Source organism: Electrona antarctica (genome assembly GCF_951216825.1).
Source record: "Electrona antarctica genome assembly, chromosome: 12".
NCBI lineage: Eukaryota > Metazoa > Chordata > Actinopteri > Myctophiformes > Myctophidae > Electrona > Electrona antarctica.
In genome coordinates this window covers 25,477,379-25,504,404 of record NC_136793.1, presented here as the reverse complement: position 1 = coordinate 25,504,404, position 27,026 = coordinate 25,477,379, and the positions used below count along the sequence as shown (strand labels likewise).

General features: G+C 43.3%; 1 protein-coding gene across 1 annotated transcript in view; it reads right to left on the bottom strand.

The window, feature by feature from the left end:
- Positions 1-27,026, bottom strand: part of oxct1a (3-oxoacid CoA transferase 1a) — a 58,256-nt gene that overhangs the window by 9,413 nt on the left and 21,817 nt on the right. Inside the window, exons 8-15 of the mRNA XM_079517131.1 lie at positions 17,195-17,302; positions 16,700-16,814; positions 15,564-15,658; positions 14,226-14,274; positions 13,939-14,011; positions 12,629-12,704; positions 1,842-1,931; positions 713-793 (exon numbers count right to left, since the gene is read on the bottom strand). Of these exons, the coding sequence (XP_079373257.1) occupies positions 713-793; positions 1,842-1,931; positions 12,629-12,704; positions 13,939-14,011; positions 14,226-14,274; positions 15,564-15,658; positions 16,700-16,814; positions 17,195-17,302 (687 nt within the window). The remainder of the gene's footprint in view (positions 1-712; positions 794-1,841; positions 1,932-12,628; positions 12,705-13,938; positions 14,012-14,225; positions 14,275-15,563; positions 15,659-16,699; positions 16,815-17,194; positions 17,303-27,026) is intronic.

Here is a 27,026-nt window from a genome sequence, read left to right as displayed (position 1 = left end):
TGGATATGGCTGTAGATTTCGAGATGCTAGCAAGTTATGCCCGTAAAAGTGAAAGGCTTCGCACATGCGGTAAACATGTCCAGTTGCCTAGCAACGGCCACTGTCAAAAAAATGGATTTGAGCAATCCCGCTTTATATAATATCTAAGGACGTGTATACACATCCGAGGCACCACACGGTTTTATTATTATTTTTATTTTTTTAAATGTTTTTTTTTTGTGGCTTTCGCCTTTATTTTATATTTTTTATGGAGGGACAGACAGTAGGCTGACAGGAAATGGGGAGAGAGATGGGGGGAAGACATGCAATAAAGGCCGTCGGGATCGGGAGTCGAACACTGCCAGACTGAATTGCCAGCCAAGGTGCCTGGACCACTGAGCCATGGCCCAGGCCGCGGTTTTAATTGAGAGGACATCACGTGCATACACGTTCTTAGCATCATAAGCTCTCATAAGCTGCCCTCATTTGGATATAATTACTTAAATGAAAATGTACAACATAGCGGTTCGAAAATATGTTGTATACTGTATCTTAGTCTGTTTTTGTCTCTCTTGAAGGGGTCCTTTTAGCATGATGGTCAGGTGAATGAAGCAGACTTTCTCACCAAAGAACGGTTTGTGTAGTCGGCTGGCTAGCTTTCATTTAGATTGGGGTTAATGGAAGCTAACTTGCATACTGGGTGCACGTATGACAATCAAGTAAATACATATACCTTTTCTGTGATGATGCGATCCACACATTGTTTCCCTGTCAATGGCAGGTTGCATTTTTCCAGGATCTTGTGTTTTCCACCCTGACAGAGAGAGAGAAAGAGAGAGATAGAGTGTGAGAGAGAGAGATGGAGGGAGAGAGTTGGATTAGGGGTCATTTATCCCGTTTATGTTCGGACTGTCAGTCAAATGCCACGTGTTTGTTTCAGGGATGCAGCTGGCAACAGAGTACTTTCATTATTCTCTCCCTAGGGGTGTGTGATCCCATGTGTGTCTCAATTTCCCCAACACCCGCACACCCCACCCCCATGCCTGTGTGCACCCCACACCCACTCAATCACTAATGATGACAGGCTTCAGCGCACTTGATGTATACTCACCTGTTGCACCATCTGGACTACAGCCGCAGCGGCACATCAGACAACAGTCTCATTGGCATACTGTATATCAGTAGGCTTCCCTGGACACACAACACCGTGTTGCCATTGCATCCTGCCAGTCGGCGGAGCATTCTAAAAGTAAACCAATTAAGCCAAATCCTACAACCGGGAGGTGATTTATATACAATGCAGGACTGGCCTAATGGCTGAGAGTCCATTTTCAGATGTGCATTGAACTTAGCCGTAAGCCAAATAGCCAGAGACTTGAGAGAGGCAGTCTGTCTACAGAAAACCTCATGGGGCTGAGCTGAAACGCACTGACAGACAAAGAGGCATTAAGCAATCCATTAGCAGAATCATCCTCAATCAGTCATTATGCTCTCTCACTCATTATCATAGAAGACACTGGTCGGAGGCACTTGTGTATCACAGGCTAAACGGTCCATCCATTAAATAGGACTTGGGATTCTTGGAAAATAAAATTAGAAGGCAAATGGAGGGGAGGGGGAAAAAATAAAAACAAGAAAGAATGAGTTACTATTGATGATGCCACTGCTAAGGAAACGACTGCAATAGATGCTCACATGATGTCACAGTGTGACATCCAAACACACATGCATGCACCTAGTGGTTGACAAAGTACTCAACCCCAGTACTAGTCAAAGTATAGATATTGTATTCAAGTGAAGGTACTTAATTACTGGCCACCAGCATGCACAGTGCATGCACCTGCTGCAACCTGCTGTAGTACCTTGGCTGAATGTTCCATGGTCACCACCACCTTGGTTCCAGCACTGGCCACTAGGTCCATGGCTCCTCCCATTCCCTTCACCATCTTCCCCTGGGGAGAAGAAGAGCCTTGGTTGACTGACTGATTTATTAGGTGACTGATTTAACTCAATTATCACTAATTCATTTATGCATTCAACTTTTTGGATTTCAGTATAATGTTTTTCACAGCAAAATTACAAAGTACAAACCAGTCGTGACAATTTTACAAATAAAACATTTTCACTCAAATCAAATTATGAGATATGAACCTTTTGCATTTGTGACACGCCCAAGTGGCTAAGACTTAGCATCAGAACAAGTGCACCACGTTTGGTTGCGACGGTAGTTCGCAGTTTACTAGGAAAACCGTATGATTGTTAAGCAAAACATTGTTTTGCAAAAATCCACCTGTAGGTGGCGCTATAACAGGCCAATGTGAAAAGGGTGGGATATATTCCTCAGCCTAGTAGGAAAGTCTGTGGAAGATTTCACATATATTGCACGCTGCGTTCATGATTTGAGGCTTTTTGTTTCAAAAGGGCCAATCCTGCAAACTTTGAAAGCCAATGTTGAAATATCGGACAGATCCAACTTGAACACATGACATATAGAGATAGTGTGTAACGATTTGCGGGATTTTTGGGCAGAATCTGGAGGAGTAATATCAAAAAAATTGTTTTTCAAAAGTTGGCCTCCTGGTGGCGCTATAACCGGCCGTTCTGGAAATTCATCGTTGGCATCCAGGGAGTGTGTGCAAAATTTGGCATCGACCGGGTTAACGGTGCCGGAGATTATCTGTTCAGACGGACGGACGGACACACGGACGGAGTGCAAAACATACTCTCTCCCCATGCCTTCGGCCTGGTGGACAATTAGTAGAATACAGCCGCTGCTGTTCAGGCCTTTGTCTTCAAAAGCAAGAAAATTTTCATTGGCCAATGGCAACTTTCAACCTTTGAAAATAACCTAAGAGGGAGTTGAGAAGGACAGAAATACATACAGTAGTCTCTGAAATTGTCTGAATACAAATCTGGGAGTGAAATTTCATTACAGTAACAACATCACAAACGGGTGTCTATGAAACTAAATAGAATCACTGTGCGGTGCCTCAAATAATAATGCCAATCCACTTTAAGCTTAACAAAGGGACATTAACAGAAACAAAGCAGGATTCCAATTAAACAGGAATAAATAGTGTATTCATTTTATTAAAATGGGAGACCTGAAAAAGAAAATCACCATAAAAAAATACAATTGCCAGGTGGAAGAAAGATTGTCTTCGACTATCTCATTCTTCCGTCTCTGAATAAGGAAGGCTGACATGTCGATATCGCTGCAGGGCACTGGCTGTGTAACTGAATTAAAATCCCATTCGCTCATCAATCATACGTAGGAAGAGCTTGCCATGCTCTCTGCTCAACAACCAGAGGATATGTTCGGCACGCCACATCATAAGGATACTGTATGCCTCAAGGGAGGCAGGCTGGGAGAGGAAGATATCAGCTGAGGGGAGCGGTAAACTGCAGTAGGGTGTAAGAGATGGGTGGTGGGGGGCTGGTGGATGGGTCCAGGGGGGAGTTTAATTTCTGAATGTGGCCTGCAGAGTGCAGAGCCACACATAGGCTACTGTACGCGAATGTTCACATATGAAGTGGAAATCACTGAAAAACACTTGTTTTCAAAATAGATGATGTCTCTCCTAGCAAGCAAATCACTCAGACTGAGTAACATACTGTACATTATAGATTGAAAATAATTATTGACAGAACTATTGAAGTGTTCAGGTACAAAAAAAGAAGAAAAAAGCAGACAATTGGAATGATGAATGTCTGACCTCTGCAGTGCTTTTCAGATGGCTGCTCAACTAACATTATATCTTATTCTTACCAGTATTCTATAACCCATATCTCCATGATATGACCCTGAGATGGCAGGCTAAAAAGGACACTCTGGCCTTTCTCATATTGGCAACATTAATTTGATCCCTGGTGCTTAAAGAGCTTGGTGTGTGTGTGTGTGTGTGTGTGTGTGTGTGTGTGTGTGTGTGTGTGTGTGTGTGTGTGTGTGTGTGTGTGTGTGTGTGTGTGTGTGTGTGTGTGTGTGTGTGTGTGTGTGTGTGCGCGTGCGTGCGTGTATGTGTGCGCGTGCGTGCGTGCGTGTGTGCGTGCGTGCAGGAAGATAACACAACATAAGCTCGGAATGTCAGGCTTAGATTTACAGCTATGTTACCCAGAGACAGAGTAGACATTCAATAATGGAGTCAACCCAGCCATTGGGTTGCCGTTAATGAAAGGGGAAGGGGGGGGGGGGGGGGGGGGGGGGGGTGCAAGTGGTGTTACATACAGTCATTTAACCCTGTTGCAGCTCATCTAATAAGGTTGCTGAGTGCAAAGATACAATTAAGCAAATGCAAAAAAAAAAGTTTTTTGATCACTAAGCCATTGAAAATGGGGATGAGAATAAAATGAATCAAATGGCCCAGGGCATCTGCATCGACACTGACACCCATTACTGGCTCTGAAAATTCCCGTCTGCAAGCCATAAATGATGCAACTGTATTGCAGCCATTAAAGCTACTGGTATTGCCACAGGCCATTGGACGTTAGGCCATTGGATGTTAACTGTGGAGTGAAATGAACCAGCAAAAGTGCCCGTGTGGCATCATGACCAGTGCCAGCATGCTGACATCCAGCATTAAAATGATACCGGTTTCCACCGTTATAGAATTAAACAGGAAAATGCATGAAATTGAGTGCTTGGTTCGTACAAATGTCTCTTATAAGGTCCCTGCACAGTGCACACTAAGAAAAAACAAACAAAAAAAAGATCATAATCGAAAAAGAGGGGTATGGGGCCTGTCATTGTCCTATATCACACTGAATTTGCTTATCCTCTGCTCTGCAGCTTACAGTAGCATCTGGTTATCTGAGCCAGCTTTGATCTTTAAGCTGCTTCATATAACACAATTCAAACGTATTCGTGTGCGTGTGTGAGAGAGAGAGAGAGAGAGAGAGAGAGAGAGAGAGAGAGAGAGAGAGAGAGACATGTCAGATTTTTGGCTGCCATAAATAGTAGACTACATCTGCAAGCTCACAACGTGCCGCAGAAGGACGCGTTGCAAGCTTGTAGATCTGCAATTTTCGGTGAGCGACGCCACCCTACAACCAAGTACAAATCACCCTTGAGAGCATGAGACTAAGCATGAGAGACAGAGAGAGAAGGAGAGCATGATATAGGGAATGAAATAATAACATATTCCATCACACTGAAGTGAATTTATCAAATCAAGGTGTAAACCTTTGTTGGCTGTTGCCTAGACTTGTTTTGTCTGGGTGAGCATGGTTGCTAGGCTACAGTGAATCTGCTCACCTGGAGTCTGTGGTGGTCCTTTCAAGAACACCAACCTTTTTCACCTCATGTTCATGACCTTTAGGATTTAGGACAACAGCCTTTCACAAAACCAATAATTCTGGAGGATCTAAAAAATAGATGGCTGTCACTGCATCTGACATCGCGACCGTGGCGAATGAATGATGCAAACCATGCTGCATCTAAAGTTCTAAACAATGCCTCATTCATGCAGAATGATGCCTTTATTGGTGGTGAAAAATCCTCACATAGCCTAATGTTCATGTTCTGTAGCCTACTCATTACAGCAGAGTAAGGGTTTTACAATGTAGATTGGGGCCCAAGAGATAGACAATTATATCAAATGGGCCAAATTCGTTTTGAAGTTTGAGAATCGCTGCTTATTGTAAACCTACAGAAAAGAAGAATAAAGGAACAATATCCACGGAAGGGAAATATCCTCTGCCAAGTGCTCAACAAGCGTGGCAGTAATTTAGGCATTTAATTAAAACAGCTTTGATGATATTAACCTTGCCGGGTCCGAGTGAAGCCTCACAGGTTTTAATTTCCTCACTGCTCTGATTGTGTCCTTCTGCATCCTGTAATCCCGCTATTGGGAGGTGTGTGTGTGTGTGTGTGTGTGTGTGTGTGTGTGTGTGTGTGTGTGTGTGTGTGTGTGTGTGTGTGTGTGTGTGTGTGCACAAGGACAGCTGCAGAGATGCCATTGAACACACTTCATTATCACGTTCACACAAAACATGAAAACAAGCCGTGACACGTCTGACCTCTCTGACATTCTCATACAAAACCCATTGTCAAATTTGCAAATCACAAACCATCTTTTGAGGCAGCATACACAGCGGCCAAGCACTGTTACTTATGAGGCGAATGTGAGTTGGATGTACAGTAATTGCCCAACACTGATGTACATAGTGAGTATGAGAACCAAATCGAATCACTTCCATGTTATCTTTTTTGTTCCATTTTCTTTTTTTTTCTTTTTTCAAATTAGATCTCTAATGAGAAAATCTTTGTGCACCAGTTCCCATGGATGTGTCACACACCCACCACCCCCATCTTCTGTATTTGACTCTCTAGCGGGTTCATTGAACTCTCCCTTTGAAATTAATCCTTGCCAAAGGGAGATACGGTACATACGGGATACATAAAGTAGCCCACACATTTGCCAATTAAATAGGCACTGAGGTGCAAGTTCAAGATGAAATCTCTATTCACTCTCTCGCTGAATGTCTTTAAAAAGGGGGGTGCATGTGCGTGACTTCTGGAGGGAGTGATATAAATATTGAAAGATTAAGCTAAAAGGAGACCTTCCCAGATGGAAACTCTGTGACCTTGTAGAATGGCTATATGTTCAGTGTGTGACACAAAATCTGGCTTTAAGAGCATTCATGTGACATATTAAAAAGAAGATGTAATACAATTATTGATATGACTGTCTTATACCTTCTTATCTATCTATCTATAAATGTGGCACGTCTTTGTATGTCTGTAATCTGTAATCCACGTAACTCAAGAATCGTTCGCCCCACCGACTTCAAATTCGACACACGTGTTCCACACCACCACAGGGAGTGCAGTGCCCAGTGTCGAGTCCGTCTGACCCACGGTTGTCCAGAACCAGCACAAAAGCCTCTGCCCGGGCTCCGGGCAGAGGCTGAGTTGACCTCACCTGTACATTCCATGACGTCACATTGAGATTAGGCAACACACTTCATACTTGGGCATGCCTGGCACAGAACTCCATATATAGGAATAAAGGGACACAGAGAGACAGATACAGAACCGTTTGCCGCACCAACTTCAAATTCGACACACGTGTTCCACACCCCCACATAGTGCCCGGTGTCGAGTCTGGACCTGGTCACCCCTATATCTCCATATATGGAGATGGCCTGTTCTGACATCACAATGATTGGTCTGACATCCCCATAGACTACATATTTGGGCATGCCTGACAAAGAAATGGTAAATAGTGCATTTATATAGCGCCTTTATCCAAGGCACTTTACATAGATTGTGCATTACATTCACCCATTCACACACACATTCATACACCAATGGCGACGGAAACCATGCAAGGCACCAACCAACAAATCAGGAGCAATTAGGGGTTCAGTGTCTTTCTCAAGGACACTTCGACACTAACTCTGGGGGAGCCCGGGTTCGAACTGGCAACCTTCCGGTTACCATCCAGCCACTCTACCCCTGAGCCACCGCCGCCTTCCATATAGGTCATATAGACCAGTAGGTCAGTGCCCAACGGGTATACAAAATACCTAATGTTGTAGGGTTGGTTGGGGTGGTCCTTGACGATTGTTCAAAATATGATAGTGGTCCAGAGCTCAAACATTTTTTGAGAAGCACAGTTGTCATTCCCATTTATTCAACAAGGTCTCCCTCAGAGAGGGAGCAGAATTCACAACCATCCCATTTGGCATGTGAAGGGACATGCATGGAGTGGCAAAGACATATATCTCACAAAAAAAGGCCAGAACCAAGCTCTATACTTTCATCACTACAACAACTTAGTGCAGGTGATTGTGAATAAGGGACCACCACCCTGACTTAGTGCTTTTGTATCACTTGATATGCATCCCATGTGTATACAGCCCAGTTATTCTCTACCAATGGTCTATGGACTACTAATAATTTCCTAATAATAATCACTCAACCAGACAATCCGGTGCACTTCCCCCTCTTGAGATTCTAACTCCCTTTTTCTGTTGAATTTCTTGACCTCAAACTTGTCAGTAAATTACTACATGGACGGTCATCATAGGTCACCAGGTCATTCAGTTCACGGTTTCTCAACTCGTGGAAAGAAAATTTGAAAAATCAACAAATCTTACATTACTAAATGTATGGTCAGGGACCACATGCAAAACCTCCACGGACCACCAGTGGTCCACGGACCACCTTTTGAAAACCTCTGACTTAGTGGAACTAAACTGGAAGCGTCCAACCCATAGAGTTATATAAAAACGGAGTACGGATGGCCCTGTCCGCACCCATTTCATTTCAATGAAAGGTGCTCACCCAGCACATGCTCCCAAGGAACTTCCCCATTTGAGAACCAAATGTTGGTGCCCAAATGCGAAAAGATTCGAGCACCAAGGCATGAACACTGTGGTTTCAGGCGATAGAAGCATGTGCAGTAGCGTATTTTATGTGCTAAGATTGGTTCTGGGTGCTTGGTCCTATCCATGCTTCGTTCATTCATACAACACTTACAATAACCTCAAGAAGAACTAGTTTTCCATGAGCCATCAATTTCAAAGCAATCATTTCAAAGACAAAAAAGGAACTACCATTACTATATATTCTGTCTGCCATTAAAGTAAGAGAAGGGTACTGCTGCAGTACAAATGCATGATGGGAGTCTTATAACCTGTCTACCACTGTATGTCTAATGCTAGACAAGTCTAGCGTTCACTGTTGCGTTACCATGACAACATATACATTTTCATCTTGTGGGTTGTGTAGCCCTTGTGTTCACTTATCAGTAAACGACTGGAGAAACATGGTAGAAAATCACCCCCTTGACAACCCAAGAGCTCCCACTTCCTTCCTCCCTCTCTCTCTCTCTGGTTCTCTGACAATCTCCTCTGTCTGATACAAATGCCTCTCTCTATTTAATAACATAGCGACGGACTGCTGAGAGAATCGTTGCCCAGACAACTAATGACAAGTGCCAGTGGCATAGGCAGGATTGGCAGAAAACAATAGGCTCCATGTTCAGTTTCAATGGACGACGCTCTTGTGTACGGAGTCCCTTATATGTAACTAGAGGGGTAGAATATTGTATTACCACTTAAGCCCCATATGATTTACCTTTAGCCTATAAAGACATGTTCCAAATACGGACACCAGATTGAAAGTGGTTAATTAAAGCAATAAGCCACAAGAGGTCTCAGGTTATCGGGTATTTTATAATGGCTGAGAGACGGAGGGTCTCCGACCCTGTCAGCCATTATAAAATATACGGTAAGCTGGGACCTCACGTGGCTTATTGCTTTTCTAAAACGGTTACAAACATATAGCAATATCAACCTCATAAAACGTAACTTATTAAATTCACAAAAGTAGCTATGCTTTGCGCCCACCAGAGCGAGCCACACTTCCTTGTTTTTACTCCAGTCTCTGTAACGGGGGAATAGGAGGTGCTTGATATCTTTACGAGGCCGCCCGGAGCCATTAGACGCCCGCACGGCCAGGGTGTGTAAGGCAATCAAGTGCTCCCCTTCCCCAGTTCAGCTAGAGCTGCGGGATCAGCTGGGAATGATATAAAGTGTCATTGAAGGTGTGGATAATCATGAGATTTACAACGGAAAGCAGCCAATCAGAATCAAGTATTGGGACTAACCGTTTTAAAAACTGATTAAAACTAAGAAATATGCCCTTTTGATCCTTTGAGCCAAAGTTCATCTGGCAATTCCACATGAACTACAACAATGCAATAATAGGACTAAAAGACGCATTATATAATAATTGCTGCACAAAATAGTTTTTCCTACTGTTCTTTGTAGACTACAAATTGTTTCTTCAAATTAACTTAATCGTTAGCCTGTGGTGGGGTTGTGTGTGAAGTGTTTATGTGAGTAATTACTAATTTGTTGAGCATTGGCACTGTGGGCAATTAATTCACTGAATTTAAATCAATAGCCACATAGCATGGAATGCATTGATACAATACTGGCAACTGAGAAGAAGAACGTGTTAGAGACACAATTTTCCTCCACTTCTCTTTCATTAATCACATGACAATGCCATTCTTCACTCGGGCACAGAATTATATCCAGCTAGTGGTGAATACTGGACAACTCACAAACAACCTGTGATCTGTGATCTGTTGTCCTTCAAGTTCCACGGCCGTCTGCTGTCCAGCCTCTCCCACCCCTCACTGGGGACAATTCCGGGAGGAAAAACGGGGATGGGGTGAGTTGTCCTGTTAGGCCTAGTGGCTACCCCATGCCTTCCCTGTTAGGCCTAGTGGCTACCCCATGCCTTCCCTGTTAGGCCTAGTGGCTACCCCATGCCTTCCCTGTTAGGCCTAGTGGCTACCCCATGCCTTCCCTGTTAGGCCTAGTGGCTACCCCATGCCTTCCCTGTTAGGCCTAGTGGCTACCCCATGCCTTCCCATAGCATTGATTAGGTATCGTCTTGAAGGGGTGCCTTCTTTTACAACAATTTAGAGTACATGTAATGTAAATCATCACAATCCAGCAACTCATGGCCATGTTTGCCCTCTTTAAAACAATAATAGTAAATAAAAATCACACCCGTGTGAAGTGAGGGGCTCCACACTCATAAGAGCGGCTTGCGCCCGTCAAACTAAATATTTTTAGAAAGTGTGAATCGATTTATAATAAGATTCAAATTCAAATTCAAATTCAAATTGGTATTTACCACACCCCAAAAGACCGAACAACCAACAGAGCCCTATCTAAGGATATATGGCTGCACTCTGGCACAGATATCTAAAATGTAACTGGGCGCCTGGCCTCGCAAGGCTTTAAAACTAAGTAATTAGTAATATCATGAAATCAATTCTCCTGAAACTCAGCATCAACCAGTGAAGAGAAGATAATGGGTGTATTATGGTCACATTCCTTAGAATTGATTAATCATTTTCGCACCAGTTGGAGACGGGAGATAACCTTTTTACTGAGCCCGGAGTAGAGGGAGTTGCAGTAGATAGACTATGCAATATGCATCACAAATAAATGAAAGCCTAAATGACCTTTTCAAGGTGTGCAAATGATGAGGACTTCCAGTTTCACAGCTGGAAGAAGCATGATTGTACCTCCTCACTTGACCATCTAAGGACAAGTCAGAGACAAATATCACACCCAGATAAAGAGAGAGAGAGGGGGGGGGGGGGGGGGGGGGTCTCTGAGTTTGCCTCGTATATCTGGATTCTGGAGGAAGTTCTGGGACATAGTGTCACAAAGACATGCGAGGAATGAGGATACATAGGGCTCCATTTTCGTCACCGCTAAACCCCCTATCCCTAAACTTCTTTTTTTTACTATTTTGCAAAACATTTTTGAATAGTTAAAATGGCCAGTCTACAAGCTCACAACGTGTCAATGTAGAGGCTAGTTGAACTATTCAAAAATGTTTTGCAAAATAGTAAAAACAAGGCAAAGAAGTTTAGGGATACGGGTTTAGCGGTGACGAAAATGGAGCCCATACTGTATTGCCTTCACCACCAGGTTATACATCCCAGTGGGATGTATAACTGTGTATCATGTGCATAACAATGAAAATGGATGTTGTGGTTATGAATAATATGACTAATATGAATGAAAATAATGTGTCATTCACCAATGTGGACACTTTGGGTATCAAGACTGCACACAAACATATGTATGCACACAGTGTAAATGTATATATTGTACACACATGTAAATATATGTATGCACACATAAAGCGCAGGCCGAACATACACACACATGGATAACTTTTAGAAGTGGGAACCATAGACAGAGCACCTTCATGCACTTCAACCATACTATGACGAATGTATGACCCAATGTACATACTGTAGAGAGAGAATGTGGTTATAAATCTGCTGCAAGAAAGTGCTAGGAAAGACAATCTGTACCTGACTCTCCAATGTTAAGGATTGATTTGGAAACAAATTAATGGATGCATTTGGTTTATTTTACAAAGTCAGCTAGCTTATTCATCAGCTTGACAGGCAAAATAAAGTCACTGGGGGTATTAATGTTGTCTAGCACAGCTAAACAGTAGTAGCTGAGTTATAAAATTGTAAACTGTACACCAAATTATATAATCTGTATACATATTTGTTTTTCCATGTTTCACCTCGAGTGGAGATTGAAAACCCTCGCTTGTAAAAGCATTGAATGCGCTCAACTGGAAAATGTTCATCTCCATTTTGCATATTAAAAACGCCCATAATCACCATTGCCAATCGCCTACGTAAAACATTTCCAATTTCACGCTATGTAACCATCTTTAGATACTGAATAATTTTCATAATCACTTGGGGGGTTGCAATTCAATTCATTTATCTGTTCAAAGGCAGAATAGTGAAGACTAAAATGGAGATTGGAACAGAGAAATGTGTTCCAATTAACAATTAAATCCAGAATGATTTAAGCTAGGACACGACGACTTAATAGTTGACCTTTAAATGTGGCAATCCAAAATTAACAGGTCTCCTGTATTATGTACATTCCTATCAATCACAATCCCTTTGCAATTCAGGCCCAATTACTCTGCCAACAATTAAGTGTGATCGAAACATTTATAGCCTAATAATTGTAAACGGCTTGTGTTGTGCTGCGTTGTACATCCGCTTCTCGAATGTTCACATATTACAACATGCCCAGAAAAAGGAGTTTTTAACACAATCCAAAACAGACTTACTGGAATCATCCAGTTGGCAAGATCTCCAGACTTGGACACCTGCATGGCTCCCAGCATCGTCAGGTTGATATGACCCCTGAGGAGGAGGCGTGAGGAGGAGGAGACAGTTGTCAGCTTACCTATCGATTCGCTTATCCACCTGCCAGTTAATCAATTGCTCCCTACATTAACCTTTTTTTGGCTGTGACCTGTCAGAGGCAGTAGCAGCCCAGTGATGGGTGTCAATATTAATGTGCTGTATACTTAATGGACCATTAATTATGCATTAGTGCATAGATGTCGGAGAGAGAATTTGCCATGAGACCTGTATCACTGGCTGCGACTAATTGATGGTTTAGGTACATGATATATGATACAGCAGTGCAATTCATTATGACAAAACATATCACAGTTCAAATGTATAACCTGCCCATTGACTCAGTGTTCTACAATAGTTTCCATTCAACTATGGACACACCACACACATACTGTACACAGACCTAATGCACGACCTAATGCACGCGCACACGTGCACGCGTGCACACGCACACACACACCCCAGTTTTGTATGACTCAGCATGGCCAGAAGAGCTTTGTGAAGAATATGTCAACTTGACCATTGGACAGCACTATTTATGAGTGCTATTGAATTTCCGCTGGGAGGAGGAACAGAAGCCATGCTTTAGGGAGGGTGGGTGGGCCGTGTCACAGACAACGAGCAAATCAATATCAGCCGGGGGAATATTGTCACGGCTGACATCTCGCTGCACAGGCGACAATGGTTATTTGTTAATGCACAGAGGTTACAAATCACGGCTGGGGCTTGTGTTCAGTCTTTTTTATGGTTACTGGTGGCTTTTTTGTTCAGGTGATAAACTGTTCTGACATGAGTGGGAAAGCCTATTAAGAAGGTTATGAAATATAAGGTGTTCTGCGAACACAGCTAGCAGGACGAGCGAGAGAGGGGTACAGCCCCCCAAAATAACCCCCGAGGGGTCGCGACCCACGTGTTGAGAACCCCTGCTCTAGACCAGAAAGCAGGCTGGCTAGACCAGGCTAAACTAAAGGTAATGCCTACAATTCCAAATGCTTGTCAGAGTGGGGGGTCTCCACTCCCAGTTCAAATATGTTTATTTTGGGGGGGGTCGTAGCCAGAAAAGGTTAAGAACCACTGATCGACCCAACCTTCACTCAGTACAGTAAAGCATAATTCATAGTTTGTGGAACGGAAATTCCTCAGCAAATTATTCGCTTGAAATTCATGAGCGAATGCAATATGTGATGGAAGTATAAATTGGGCTTAAGCATGATCTAATACGTTATAGCCTTACCCTCTGATCATGGCAAAGGACTCATCACTGGAGAAATAGGCTGCACCAGGAAGCACTGTGACCGTCTCCTTTCCTGTACACAGCATGAGGAGTCAGGATTACTTATCACAATCTGGGGATTCATGTAACAAGATAGATGCATTTAAACAATTCAAAAATGAAATGAAGGCAATCAAATATATTTTGACAGCTAATTAAAACTCGATATGCAAAATGTTCAATGTTATTATGTGTGTTATACAAAATACTGATTGACAATGACCATTCTGTTGCACAGGGAAACTCACCAGCATTAATAAGGTCTGCATCTACGTTCTCCTCTGTGGGGTATGGGCCCTATACAGAAAGCAGAGAGATTAGATGACCACGCACGCACGCACACGCACACGCACACGCACACGCACACACACACACACACACACGCAAAATCAGGTCAGTCCGCCTGACTGACCATGATCTTTCAAGTCAAGAGACACACACAAAGGCACAATCACATCTTTCTGATTAGATGAGACATTGATTTTCTCTCCTTGTGACAAAAGGAGCAATCCTTATAGGGGTAGCATAGAAAATGGGAGAGGAGAGGGGAGAGGCTACCACTTCACTGAAAGCTGATGTACATTCTAAGGTGAAACTTTGACAAATAATTCATTAACATAGCTGCCTACATTCACCTGTCAACAGAACTGATTGGAAAGCCTTGCCGTAGCCACATCCTTTGTTGGATGTGCAGCAGGCAAATAATGAATGCAGGGAAAAGGAATTGAACTGTCAAACCCCCATGTTTGTTATATAATAAATCCAGCACATTGGAAAAAATGAAGAATATAAAATTCTATTCTTAAAAAAGGAAGGCTACTCTTCTAATGATGTGCTCAAGACTGCTTCAGTTTCTGGAAAAAGGCAGCGCCGCCATCTCACAAACGCTGGGTGGAGGATGTCATGTCACATCTCAAACTCGAAGAACTTAAATATACAATCAGGGGCTCCACTCAGAAATATATCAGAGTTTGGCAACCATTTCTAACCTACTTTGCGGTAGTATTTTCTGCGTAGTCATTGGCCACCCCCCCCCCCCTTCATTTTTATTTATCTTTTTGTATTTTTTTGTATTTTATTTCAGTTAGTTGATTTCATTAATGTACAATTTGTGTTTTTTTACATTGTATTTCAGACTTTTTTATTTTATACATGAATGTTGAATACTGGTGTTGTTGTTTTGTCCTGAGTCTGTTTTGTAATTGTTATGTATCTGTTGTTTGTCCTGTCTCAAACTTCAATAAAAATACTTGAATAATAATAAGACTGCTTCAGTTTCAAATGTATAGGCCTACTGAGAAAAAGGTCAAACTTCACAGCGGAGTAATAATAATGTTATGCCTGATTTATACTTGGTTGCACGCTGTGTCGCGCACTGACAATAGCAGACCTACAAGCTCACAACCAGTTGTGCGGCAACACATTGTGAGCTTTGCTATTTCTGTTGCACGACACCGGCACAAAACTAAGTATAACTCAGGCCATACTCTCCTCATTAGTGTGTTTACCAGCTGGTGCACTGAGACCTATAATAATAAGATCAGACATAATCTTAAACAATAGGAGAAAACAAGTGGCTGCCTTACCAATCCCAGAATACCATTCTCACTTTGCAGGTGCACAGTGATGTCAGACTTGATAAAGTTGCTGGCCATCATGGGAATACCAATACCAAGGTTGGCTGATGGACTCTGATGTCAAAGATCATAACATATAACTAATACTACGTATATATTATTATTAACTCATTTATTGCGGTTAGCTGTTAGCATAAATCCCAGTTCCAGGTGCCACCATAAGCGTTCACTTTAAAAGTCGGAGTTTGCCTGCCCCCCGCCCCCACACACACTCGCTACACACACACTCAAGTATCATTGGAACAAGCACACACTGTTTACCTTTCGACAGAAGCTTTTACATGGCGGGAGCGTTGCGGTACAAAGGCACAGATTAAATCCGAAATTTGTATGGCAGAAGATCCACCAAGGACAGCTCTCCTGGAGTCAGATTTATGGACGTTTGAAAATCCTCCTTTCAACTGCTTTACACAGCGATTATATTTTCAATCCCATAGCTGGAGTGGTGGGGCGTTGCCATAGGAACCGGACCAATGTTAAAAGCTGCGGTGGGACTCAACCATTATATAGACGGAGTATACATTGGGGTCCGTATATATACGGACCTGGGATATGACGTCCCCTAGCGCCGGGGTCCGTATAAATACGGTCCTGGGATATGACGACCCCTAGCGTCGGGGTCCGTATATATACGGACCTGGGATATGACGTCCCCTAGCGTCGGGGTCCGTATATATACGGACCTGGGATATGACGTCCCCTAGCGTCGGGGTCCGTATATCGGACATGGGAAAGAAATAATGAATACTCTAATGCTGCGTTCACATGGATTCAGGCAGACGATAGATGGCAAGCCCGATACCATCACTGTTGGGCAGAAACCTTGTAGAGTAACTCCATATTTCATCTTTTTATGTTTATTTTATTTTATTGTGGCTTTCGCCTTTATTTTATTTTATTTTTTATGGAGGGACAGACAGTAGGCTGACAGGAAATGGGGAGAGAGATGGGGGGATAACATGCACTAAAGGCCATCGGGATCGGGAGTCGAACCCGCGGCACACTGCCAGACTGGATTACCAGCCAAGGTGCCTGGACCGCTGAGCCACGGCCCAGATCATCTTTTTATGTTTTTAAAAGGATACCATACATTCCATCCTCAAACTCCAGAGCAGCCCGGCGAATGATCCTTTCTCGAACAATATCAGAATCTTTCTTTGGTTTGGGCTTCTCCGTCAGGCCTTTCTGTACTGTGCGTCTCTGGTATAGTGAGAGAGAGAGAGAGATGGTGACAGGAAGAGACATTGAGCAGCCATGCCAAGATTGTTCAAGATTATCAGCCAGACGATGAACTGAAAAACTGACGATGAATTCACAGGAAAATGTATTAACTTCTATTTCTTAAAGGATATGACTACAGTATATGAACTTCTACAGTTCATATACTGTAGTCATATCCTTTAAGATTGGAGGATTGGAGTGCTGTTCAGACAGAATGTAAATTCAATCATTGGAGGGATTTTAAACACAATAGTGGAAAGAAACAAACCCACGTATCAAAGCACAATAACATATAGTCCATTGCTGCTCATATGCCCACTGCCCTTTTGAGTTTGAACACAGCATTTATAAGTGCATACCTCAATCCTCTTCTCGTAGCTGCTTCCTTTGACAATCCTGTGGATGTAGACGCTAGGAATGTGGATGTCCTCCTCAGCAAAGGTGCCCACCTCCACTATCTCCTCCACCTATACAGACAGACACAGACAGACAGACAGACAGACAGACAGACAGACAGACAGACAGACAGACAGACAGACAGACAGACAGACAGACAGACAGACAGACAGACAGACAGACAGACAGACAGACAGACAGACAGACAGACAGACAGACAGACAGACAGACAGACAGACAGACAGACAGACAGACAGACAGACAGACAGACAGACAGACAGACAGACAGACAGATGAGCGGAGACTTCTCCAGGGAAAATCCCAGTCCAAATCAGTAGAAGTGGAGATCAGGGAACCATACTAATAGAATCACTCTCCCTGGAAATAACTTCTGCAGATTTACTAATAGATAATCCTGAGGATTTTAAATTGCCTCTTTCTGGGCCCCTACATTTTTAAATGTGTTTCTCTACAAAGTATAAAGTGACTGCTGTAGATGTCGCTCCTGTGATTGGGATCTTTCTCGTGGCAAAAAACGCTGCCATACAGAACTGGCCCTGGGATCACTTTTAGATTGTGACAAACGATCTCCACCCGCACCTTCTATCCATGCCCATCTCCATTTATTTATCACACTTATCGTAATAAAAATGTGAGTCACTGCCGGCAAGGCATTGTGACTTGAGTCATCGCTGGCATGGTGACTCATTGAGAGTAGACGCTCTTTTTGGGATAAGAAACTGCCAAACTTGCATACCAGTGGACATGTGCTGGATAAGGGGTTGGTGGAGGATCCAACATATTAACCCTAGTGCCCCTGTTCTGCGGGGTCAGCTAGACCCTGCAGAACAGGGGAGGCGGCTTAGTATAGACCCCTGGGGGACTCTAGTCAACAGTGGTTTCAAGGCTGACTTTCAGCATGAGAAACACAGGGACGGGTTCTTTCTCCATTGTTTCTATATGGCTGTGTAACAAACAGGCGTATCGCACACACTCGGTGGAGAAGCACCGGTAATATTTTGTCTACCATATTCTGATAATCATTAGGTCGTCAAACACACAATGTGTCCATCTTCAGTGACACACATATTGGCATAATCTGCTTCTCAACTACTGTACATTGAAATGGAAGAAAAACAATTAAACCGATACATCGCTTATAATGTTTCCAAGTACCATTTCCAGAATTTGTATTATTCTTTTTTTTTTTATCAAATATGGGAAAGAACAATATAATTATTAGGTAAAACTGTTTGAACAGGCTGAGTGTGAGTCTATGATATTTCTGTCGGCATAAAAACATACAGATGAAAATGGCAATGGATTTTAGAGATAGTAGGCCCACAAGGACCACACCTGCTCCTTCCTGTTGTTTAGAGATAGTAGGCCCACAAGGACCACACCTGCTCCTTCCTGTTGTTTAGAGATAGTAGGCCCACAAGGACCACACCTGCTCCTTCCTATTTTAGAGATAGTAGGCCCACAAGGACCACACCTGCTCCTTCCTGTAGAGATAGTAGGCCCACAAGGACCACACCTGCTCCTTCCTGTAGAAGTAGGCCCACAAGGACCACACCTGCTCCTTCCTGTTAGAGAGATAGTAGGCCCACAAGGACCACACCTGCTCCTTCCTATTAGAGATAGTAGGCCCACAAGGACCACACCTGCTCCTTCCTATTAGAGATAGTAGGCCCACAAGGACCACACCTGCTCCTTCCTGTTGCAGAGATAGTCGGCCCACAAGGACCACACCTGCTCCTTCCTGTTAGAGAGATAGTAGGCCCACAAGGACCACACCTGCTCCTTCCTATTAGAGATAGTAGGCCCACAAGGACCACACCTGCTCCTTCCTATTAGAGATAGTAGGCCCACAAGGACCACACCTGCTCCTTCCTGTTAGAGATAGTCGGCCCACAAGGACCACACCTGCTCCTTCCTGTTAGAGAGATAGTAGGCCCACAAGGACCACACCTGCTCCTTCCTATTAGAGATAGTAGGCCCACAAGGACCACACCTGCTCCTTCCTGTTGCAGAGATAGTAGGCCCACAAGGACCACACCTGCTCCTTCCTGTTAGAGATAGTAGGCCCACAAGGACCACACCTGCTCCTTCCTGTTAGAGATAGTAGGCCCACAAGGACCACACCTGCTCCTTCCTATTAGAGATAGTAGGCCCACAAGGACCACACCTGCTCCTTCCTATTAGAGATAGTAGGCCCACAAGGACCACACCTGCTCCTTCCTGTTGCAAGTTAACAAAATGGAATTGCAACAAATAGGGCCTACACAGCCTTAACTCCTCCGATGCAGATACCAGAGGTGTGTATGCAAGTGTACACAGTAACATCAACAGACCCGTAAGAGTCCATTTGGTCTCAAGAGTTAAATGACTCCCTAAGAATTTTACTTCAATCCAACTTGTACAGTACATCTAGCAGTAAAAATCACACCCGTGTGAACTGAGTGGTGCAACTCCCCCCCTTACACCCCCCCCCCCCCTTCTCTCTCTCTCTCTCTCTCATTAGCAGGCAACAGTGCAACACTATCTCTCTCTCTCTGTTTCTGGCACGACAGCGCCCCTACTGGTACTCATGAGTCACACATGAGTCACACACATGAACACGAGTCACATAGGTGAACACGAGTCACATAGGCAGGTGAACACGGACATTGCTGTTCCTTGGAGTGGTTGCACCACTCAAAAATGGTGTGTGACAGCAGTATTGACTGCACTAAATCTGTCCAGAAAAAAAACACAGGCTTGCATAATCGTATAGGCAGAATTGGGCATTTAGCCGTGTGTAGATTAAAGCAGGCTTTTCTGGGGCCGAAAAATGTCTGAAGAATGCAAAGTGACATAACTCTACACTCTACAGGGTGCTCTCGTGCTCAAAAATAGGGAAGAGCTACAAAAAGGGCAATCTTTGTCTTAACATCTCTGGTGGGAACTGTCATAACTAAATTCACACGTGCAAAGTACTTCAGTGCATTTGCACAAGGGGCACGCAGACGCTAACCGACCAATTGAATTGAATCTCTCCTTATCTACAGTATGCTGCCTCCCTCCTCACCCTAAGAGTAAAAAGAGGAGTCAACAGTGGATCTCCATCTTTAGTGTTGTCATGGATACGCAGGATTTTGTTTGCCGTGGGCCGGAGTAAGTGATTTTACCATCTAACACTCAGTCTCATAGGGATCCTCCAAGGTTAGTGAACGTCCAAATGCAGTGCTGGAGAGTAACTGAGTACATTTACTCAAGTACTGTATTTTAAACTTCTACACTCCATAACATTCCACTCCAATACATCAGAGGCAAATATTGTACCTTTTCTTATCCACTACAAGTATTGTTAAAAAAAAATATTGGTTACAAGTTACTTTGCAGATTTATATTATTTCAAAACATAAATTAAAAGGTATATTCAGTGATTTCACTTAATTCAAATATCACTTTTTTTTTTGTTTTGTAGTGATAATCCTCCCTACTATAGAGTGTGCTGACCATATAAGGAGTTCCTCCCTGTCCCCAGTTAACCCCTGGGGGTCAAAAAACCTTTTTTGGCTAGGTGGCCCAGCCTTCATCCAAACAGGATAGAGATTGGCCTTCCGCCAATCATATCGAGCGGGGCGGGCCTTGGTGTGAGTGCTGTTGGCCTGTAGTGCGTGCATGTGTTGTGCACATCTTGTTACCGGGCGGACCGTTTTTTTTCTCCAAATCAACCAATCAAGTCCTATTTTATACTTTGTCAAATTTGTAAGGCATTCTGCCTGATGTGTTCTTTTACCTTTGGTACTTTAAGTATATTTTGATGCCAATAGTAATAGAATACAGGACTTGTAACAGATACTACCAAATTTCTAGTGCTACTTTTACTTCAGGAGTAAAATCAGGAGTACTTATTCACAGAAGTAACTAATACAGCCCTCTGACACGATTGCATGCCCACATATCATTCTTTGTGAAACTGCCATTTGCAATGGAGAGTTGTTGATAGAAGGGGACTGTGATAAACACCTGGAATGTTTTGTGGCACAAATTCCCCAAAGTGAAAGGACTCCTGTGAAGACAATTTCACTCAAAATCAGTTTCCAGAAGAAAAAACTGAGTAATCCAACAGTACACAAAGCTGTTTTAAAAAATTGCATCTCACATTTGCTGTATTCAGCTCAAATTTCAATTAGCCTTCCAAAGCTAAGCCAGCACAACAGCGAGCTCATACAATTTAAATGTGCTGTGTGTAGCCTACTGTATATAAACAGCCTTCTCTCCCTTTCATGTGGGTGATGCGCTCAAGCTGCACCGGTGCTTGGATGTAGCGGTTTTAGACCAGATGATGGGTATTGGGTATAGATATATATAAAGAATATAAGAATATATATGTGCTCACAGATGTATCTTTAAGCATGTAGTGTAGATGTACATGTAGTGCATAAACAGGCATGTGTATTGAGCCAGCAAATTTTCTTACACTCAGACACACGCACGCACACACACACACACACACACACACACACACACACACACACACACACACACACACACACACACGTATTCCTATATCTGCGAAATAATTTTCACATCAATGAGAGCAGAGCAAGGCATGAAGAGAGCTGGCACATGGGTACATGGAATCAAAGTGCCCTCTGGACATGCGCGCACGCATGCATGCACGCACCTTATTTTGTCAGTTTGTGCTCTTTGGGGCTGTAAGCACTGTCAAAACCAATTAGTTTCAAACTGATGGGCACACAATGTCTCCAGATTCCTAGAATAAACCACCTTGAAAAGGTGTGTGTGTGTGTGTGTATGTGTGCTAGACAATTTGTCCTATTGCTTGCTCATTATTGCTCAACCCAAAACAAACAGTTTAACATTCCTATCAATAGATGTACAGTAGGAATCAACAGAGATGCCAAGTAATGCAGCATTCACATGGAATCAGGCAAGCGGTAGACGGCAAACCGGACTTAATTTTAGTGGACGGGAGCAGGACGGTAAACGGAACAGGATGGCCCGGCAGCCAGAACACCCGTGTGAACTGAGTGGTGCAACTCTCCCCCCCCCCCCCCCCCCTCTCTCTCTCTCTGTCTCTCATTATATTAGCAGGCAGCAGTGCAGCACTATCTCTCTCTCTCTGTTTCTGGCACAACAGCGCCACTTTTGGTACTCATTGGTACTCGTGCTCATAGTGACATAGTCACATAGTTAGTTAGGTGAACACATAGGTGAACACGGACATTGCTGTTCCTTGGAGTGGAAAAAAAGACATAGGCCTAATCCTTTTTTAATCATAGTATCCTTGTTAATATAACGCCATTTAGGTCAACAATATAACATTATGTTGTGATATAATATTATAGCAGCGCAGCGGATAGGCTACTTAGGCCAGTCAACGGTCTTCCCCGTCGTTTAGGTTTTGGTGCTGAGGCAGCCTAGGCAATGACCATTGATTTAATTTCAACACAGATGGACAGATGGCTGGAGGCTGTTGATGAGACCAAGAGGATGGAGCTCATTCGGGTCCAATTAGACCCCAGACCGCTCTGAAGGTATACAGAACATTAGATACACATTTGCCACACACACACACACACACACACACACACACACACACACACACACACACACACACACACACACACACACACACACACACACACACACACACACACACACACACACACACACACACACACACACACACACACACACACACACACACACACACACACACACACACACACACACGGTTTACTGCAACAGATAATCCAACTGTGGCATAGAATATATAATCGCTTTGATATAATCCCCAGTGTGTTGAATCCCACAATGCACTGAGCCTTTCACTTGTACCTGCAATAGCGAAATAAATGTACCTGCAGAATACTATAGCACATTACACATTTGAATATCACGGATTGGTTACCTAGCAACCATAGTGGGAGCTGATGATGATTTGGTAATTTTCAAAGTGCTTTCCTGTTAAATTGTCAGACAACCCAACAATCTGCTTGTCTGACACACACAATATTATTCACAGGAACACTAGCGTGCCTATTCTGGGACAAATATTCACTGAATATTAGACCGATTTGGTGTCGAGCGGGGGTTTTCAACCGGTGGTCCCTGAAGGTATTGCATGTGGTGCATGACCATGCATTCAATAATGCAGGAAAGTGAAGAAAATAAAACGTTTTATTTTGGAGAAACTTGGACCACAACTGTTTATTTTTGTATAAGAACAGTGAATGTTATCACCTGTGTAGCTATAGGCAACACTGGAGGGTGTGTGTGTGTGGGGGGGGGGGGACGGACGACGACACTGACTGCACTCCTTCCCTCACTCGTTCAGATATCTCTCGTTCATATATCTCTCCCACGAACACACACGCTGTTAAGTTACCGTGACAAAGACTACATTTGCTGTCAATAATAACCAGTGTAAGATGTAGTTCATTGGTAAGTAAAGGAGAGACACTTTATTGTGAAGGGCCCTTCACGACGCCGGCTGGAAAGAGAGTTTGTGTTGCTCAGAGCTTTATATCCCTCTGGACCTCCGGCGTTTGTTGCTGTGAATGTGAAGTTGTTGGCACTGCATGTTGCCGGTAAAAGGACCTGCTGTCACTACATTATGCCACTGAAACTCATTATCATTTGAGGAGGCTTGTGTTTCAATTCCAGAAGTACTTCAAGTTTCATTAGCTGCCTTTGTCAAGATGCACATGTGCATTTGGAACTACATATCTCTCTCCGTCAGTGTTTTTCCACGCTGGCATACCTGAATCAGATTATGTACTGGCCATACCTGTATATGGAGCGTGTCTTGAGTGTACGGGGTTTGATGAGGTCAGATCAACATATGGAATGTCAGAACAGAGATCTAAGGGTGGCAGCGGGGGCAGTGTCTTGAGTGTACAGGGTTTGATGAGGGCCCAGGTAGGGCCGGGACTTCATTTTCAGGCATGTTGAACTTGAGAACTCTAGTTTTCGCCGGCTACTGGGCTGCACTACTAACTAGAGTTTGAATGGACAGGTATCAGTCAAAAGGGAGACATCGAAGAGGAAGGACGGGTGGGGAGGATCAACATATGGAATGTCAGGTCAGCTCCATATATGGAGATCTAAGGGTTTGAGGTCAGACATAGAATTGCTGGCTGGTTCCATATATGCAGATCTAGGTGATGATCCAGTATTCTCCATGTATGGCTATCAAGGGTCAGTGTCGTGATCTTCATAATAGACAACCATATATGGTGGCGTGTCTTGTCACGAGGCGTGACCATATATGGAGGCGTGATGTCACAACAAGGCATGACCATATTTGGAGGTGTGACCGACCGCACGACCGACTAAACTGGGACCTACGGTTGCAATCAACTGAATAATCTCTATGAAGATAGGATAGCACTATAATATTGTAAATGTTATGGTAAATGTTTTATTTGCTAAAGCAGAATGAATGAATGAATGAATCTCGTCAAAAGTCAGACAGTATATCGCCCACTTGAGCCAATGGGATATAAAGACTGCTGTGTGAAAGTCAAAGGGTTAGAGAGCACACAAGCTCAGAGGAAATCAATATGTGCAAATTATATTTAAATTCAACAAAGTGCACCATTACTGGAAATACTGAAAAGTGCACCGTTTATGTGTGTCTTCTCTTGACTAAACTCCTTCAAAGTCACCATTATAATCTCTAAAGGAACACCATGAACCTGGATCATTTCACTTTTCAAGGCAAGACAAATGGTCCATTCCTCTCAGAATCAAAATGTCATCACTGACAGACCAGAATTGTCCTTGTATATCAATCTGACAGCCAATGTGGGCAAAAGCATGGAGCAAAGGCTTTTAAAAGCACAGGCTGTCACTGCTGTTGAATGTGGTCACAGCTGTATTGTTCTGGCTGAATTTGGGATGGATGCATGATGCATCATATTCTGTCACTCCTGACCAATTTGAAATTGTAGATTAGCAATTACCAGTTAAAACATCAACCCATCCCATATACTTAACCCAGGGATGGTCAACTTTGATGGAGAGGGCCACTATATTTCCACACTCACTCCAGAGGCTCACATTGCTGTCAGGCAGAAACCTCTTATCTCCGTATTTTAACTTTCTTTTTTTTAAATGAATGTCCATAGAGCACCGAAGTCTGACGTCAATTTCAGTAGAGGGTGCCAGTAAACAGGTTCATGTATTTTTTTATTTGCATTGAAATCACCATAGGGCGATTTTAGGTCGCTTCATATAAGAACTGTGTTTGAAAGATAAACCGATCATCCTGGCCTTTCGGTCAGGGGGGTGGCTGTGCGTCGTTAATGATGTCCATTCATATTTGATACAGCCAGTTTCTGGAGAAAATGGAATTACTTTGGCCGCAAAAGCCTTGAAACTACATACTGTATGAAAGCAATGTCGCTGCTAATATACGTCATGCCCAGCTGTCAACACATTGCATTCCTGAGATTCCTCGTTGACGTAAGCTCAGCTGGCGGTGACTCGACTCGTACTAACCACGAAACATTAAATATCAATACAAAAAAAAAGAAGAAAAAAACTTAATTAACATGTCAGTTTCTGTTGTGCGACGGGCAGCTGCAACCACTGCCTACCCGGAAATGTAGTCTCTGGGTTGTTTGACTCGTTTCTAACGCTTATTGTGTTACTCTTTGGGTATATTTGTACATTTCCACCTTCAGTCGATGCTTCATATCCATATGAGTGAAAAGGCCGGGATGATCGGTTTATTTTTCAAACACCGTTCTTATATGAAGAGATCTAAAATCCCCCTATGGCGATTTCAATGAAAAAAAAAGTACACGAACCTGTGGACTGGCGCCCTCTACTGACAGTGACGTCGGTGCTCTATTCTGTCACACAAAAGTAGAAAAAATTGCCGATCTACAAGTTCAAAACGTGTCGCAGTGTGACGTGATCTGCCTATTTTTGGTCAAGAGATTACGTGTAGAGGGTGGAAAAGGGGTTCAAGTAGGCCTACAGGTCTGTTTAATGGCGCAGTATAAATGGTGAAGTATATACCATGCTTTAAACCAGTGTTTCCCAACCTGTGTACCGCGGTACTTTACTGTGCCGTTTTATGTGTCCAGGTGTGCCGCCTGATTTGACCGAAAATTTAACACTAACCCTAACACTATCCCTCCCCCGAAAGCAATAGCTATTGAGCTGCAGGATTCCTATTGTTGCGTCGTCGTTGTTGTCACACGTCTAATTAATTAGACGTGCGACAACAACAACCACGGAACAATAGACTCTAACGACCATCGGCCATAGGAATGTTAATCACCTGTACTCGCTTGGCAACTTTACTGTATGGGGCACCACCAGAACCCGACAGCAGCACACACAGCGCCGCCGGGTGCAAGACTTCTGACCAACATAAAGGTGGAACATTGATCATAAAATCATATCACAATGCTTCCTCTTTCAACCTTTAGTTGAACGAGGTTGAGCTGCATAGCCTGCCCTGAAACAAGTTTGTTTATTCACTGTAATGTTATACACAAGCGACACCTCTGCATGATCCAGTAGATAAAGTATGCTTTTTGAAACTATAGGCTATGGACAGTCAAAGGAACAGCGCAGAGTGCATCTGTGGGTGAAAAAAAGTGCGCTGCGTTACTCGGCTGTAGCAATACAGCAACCTGTAATGGTTGGGTGGTGCACACTCACATAAACACTTTGTATTAAATTATGGCCGATTAATTTAACAGTTATTATTACTCGGAATAATAAAACATTGTTGGGCATGTTGGCCGGCCAGGAAAATTG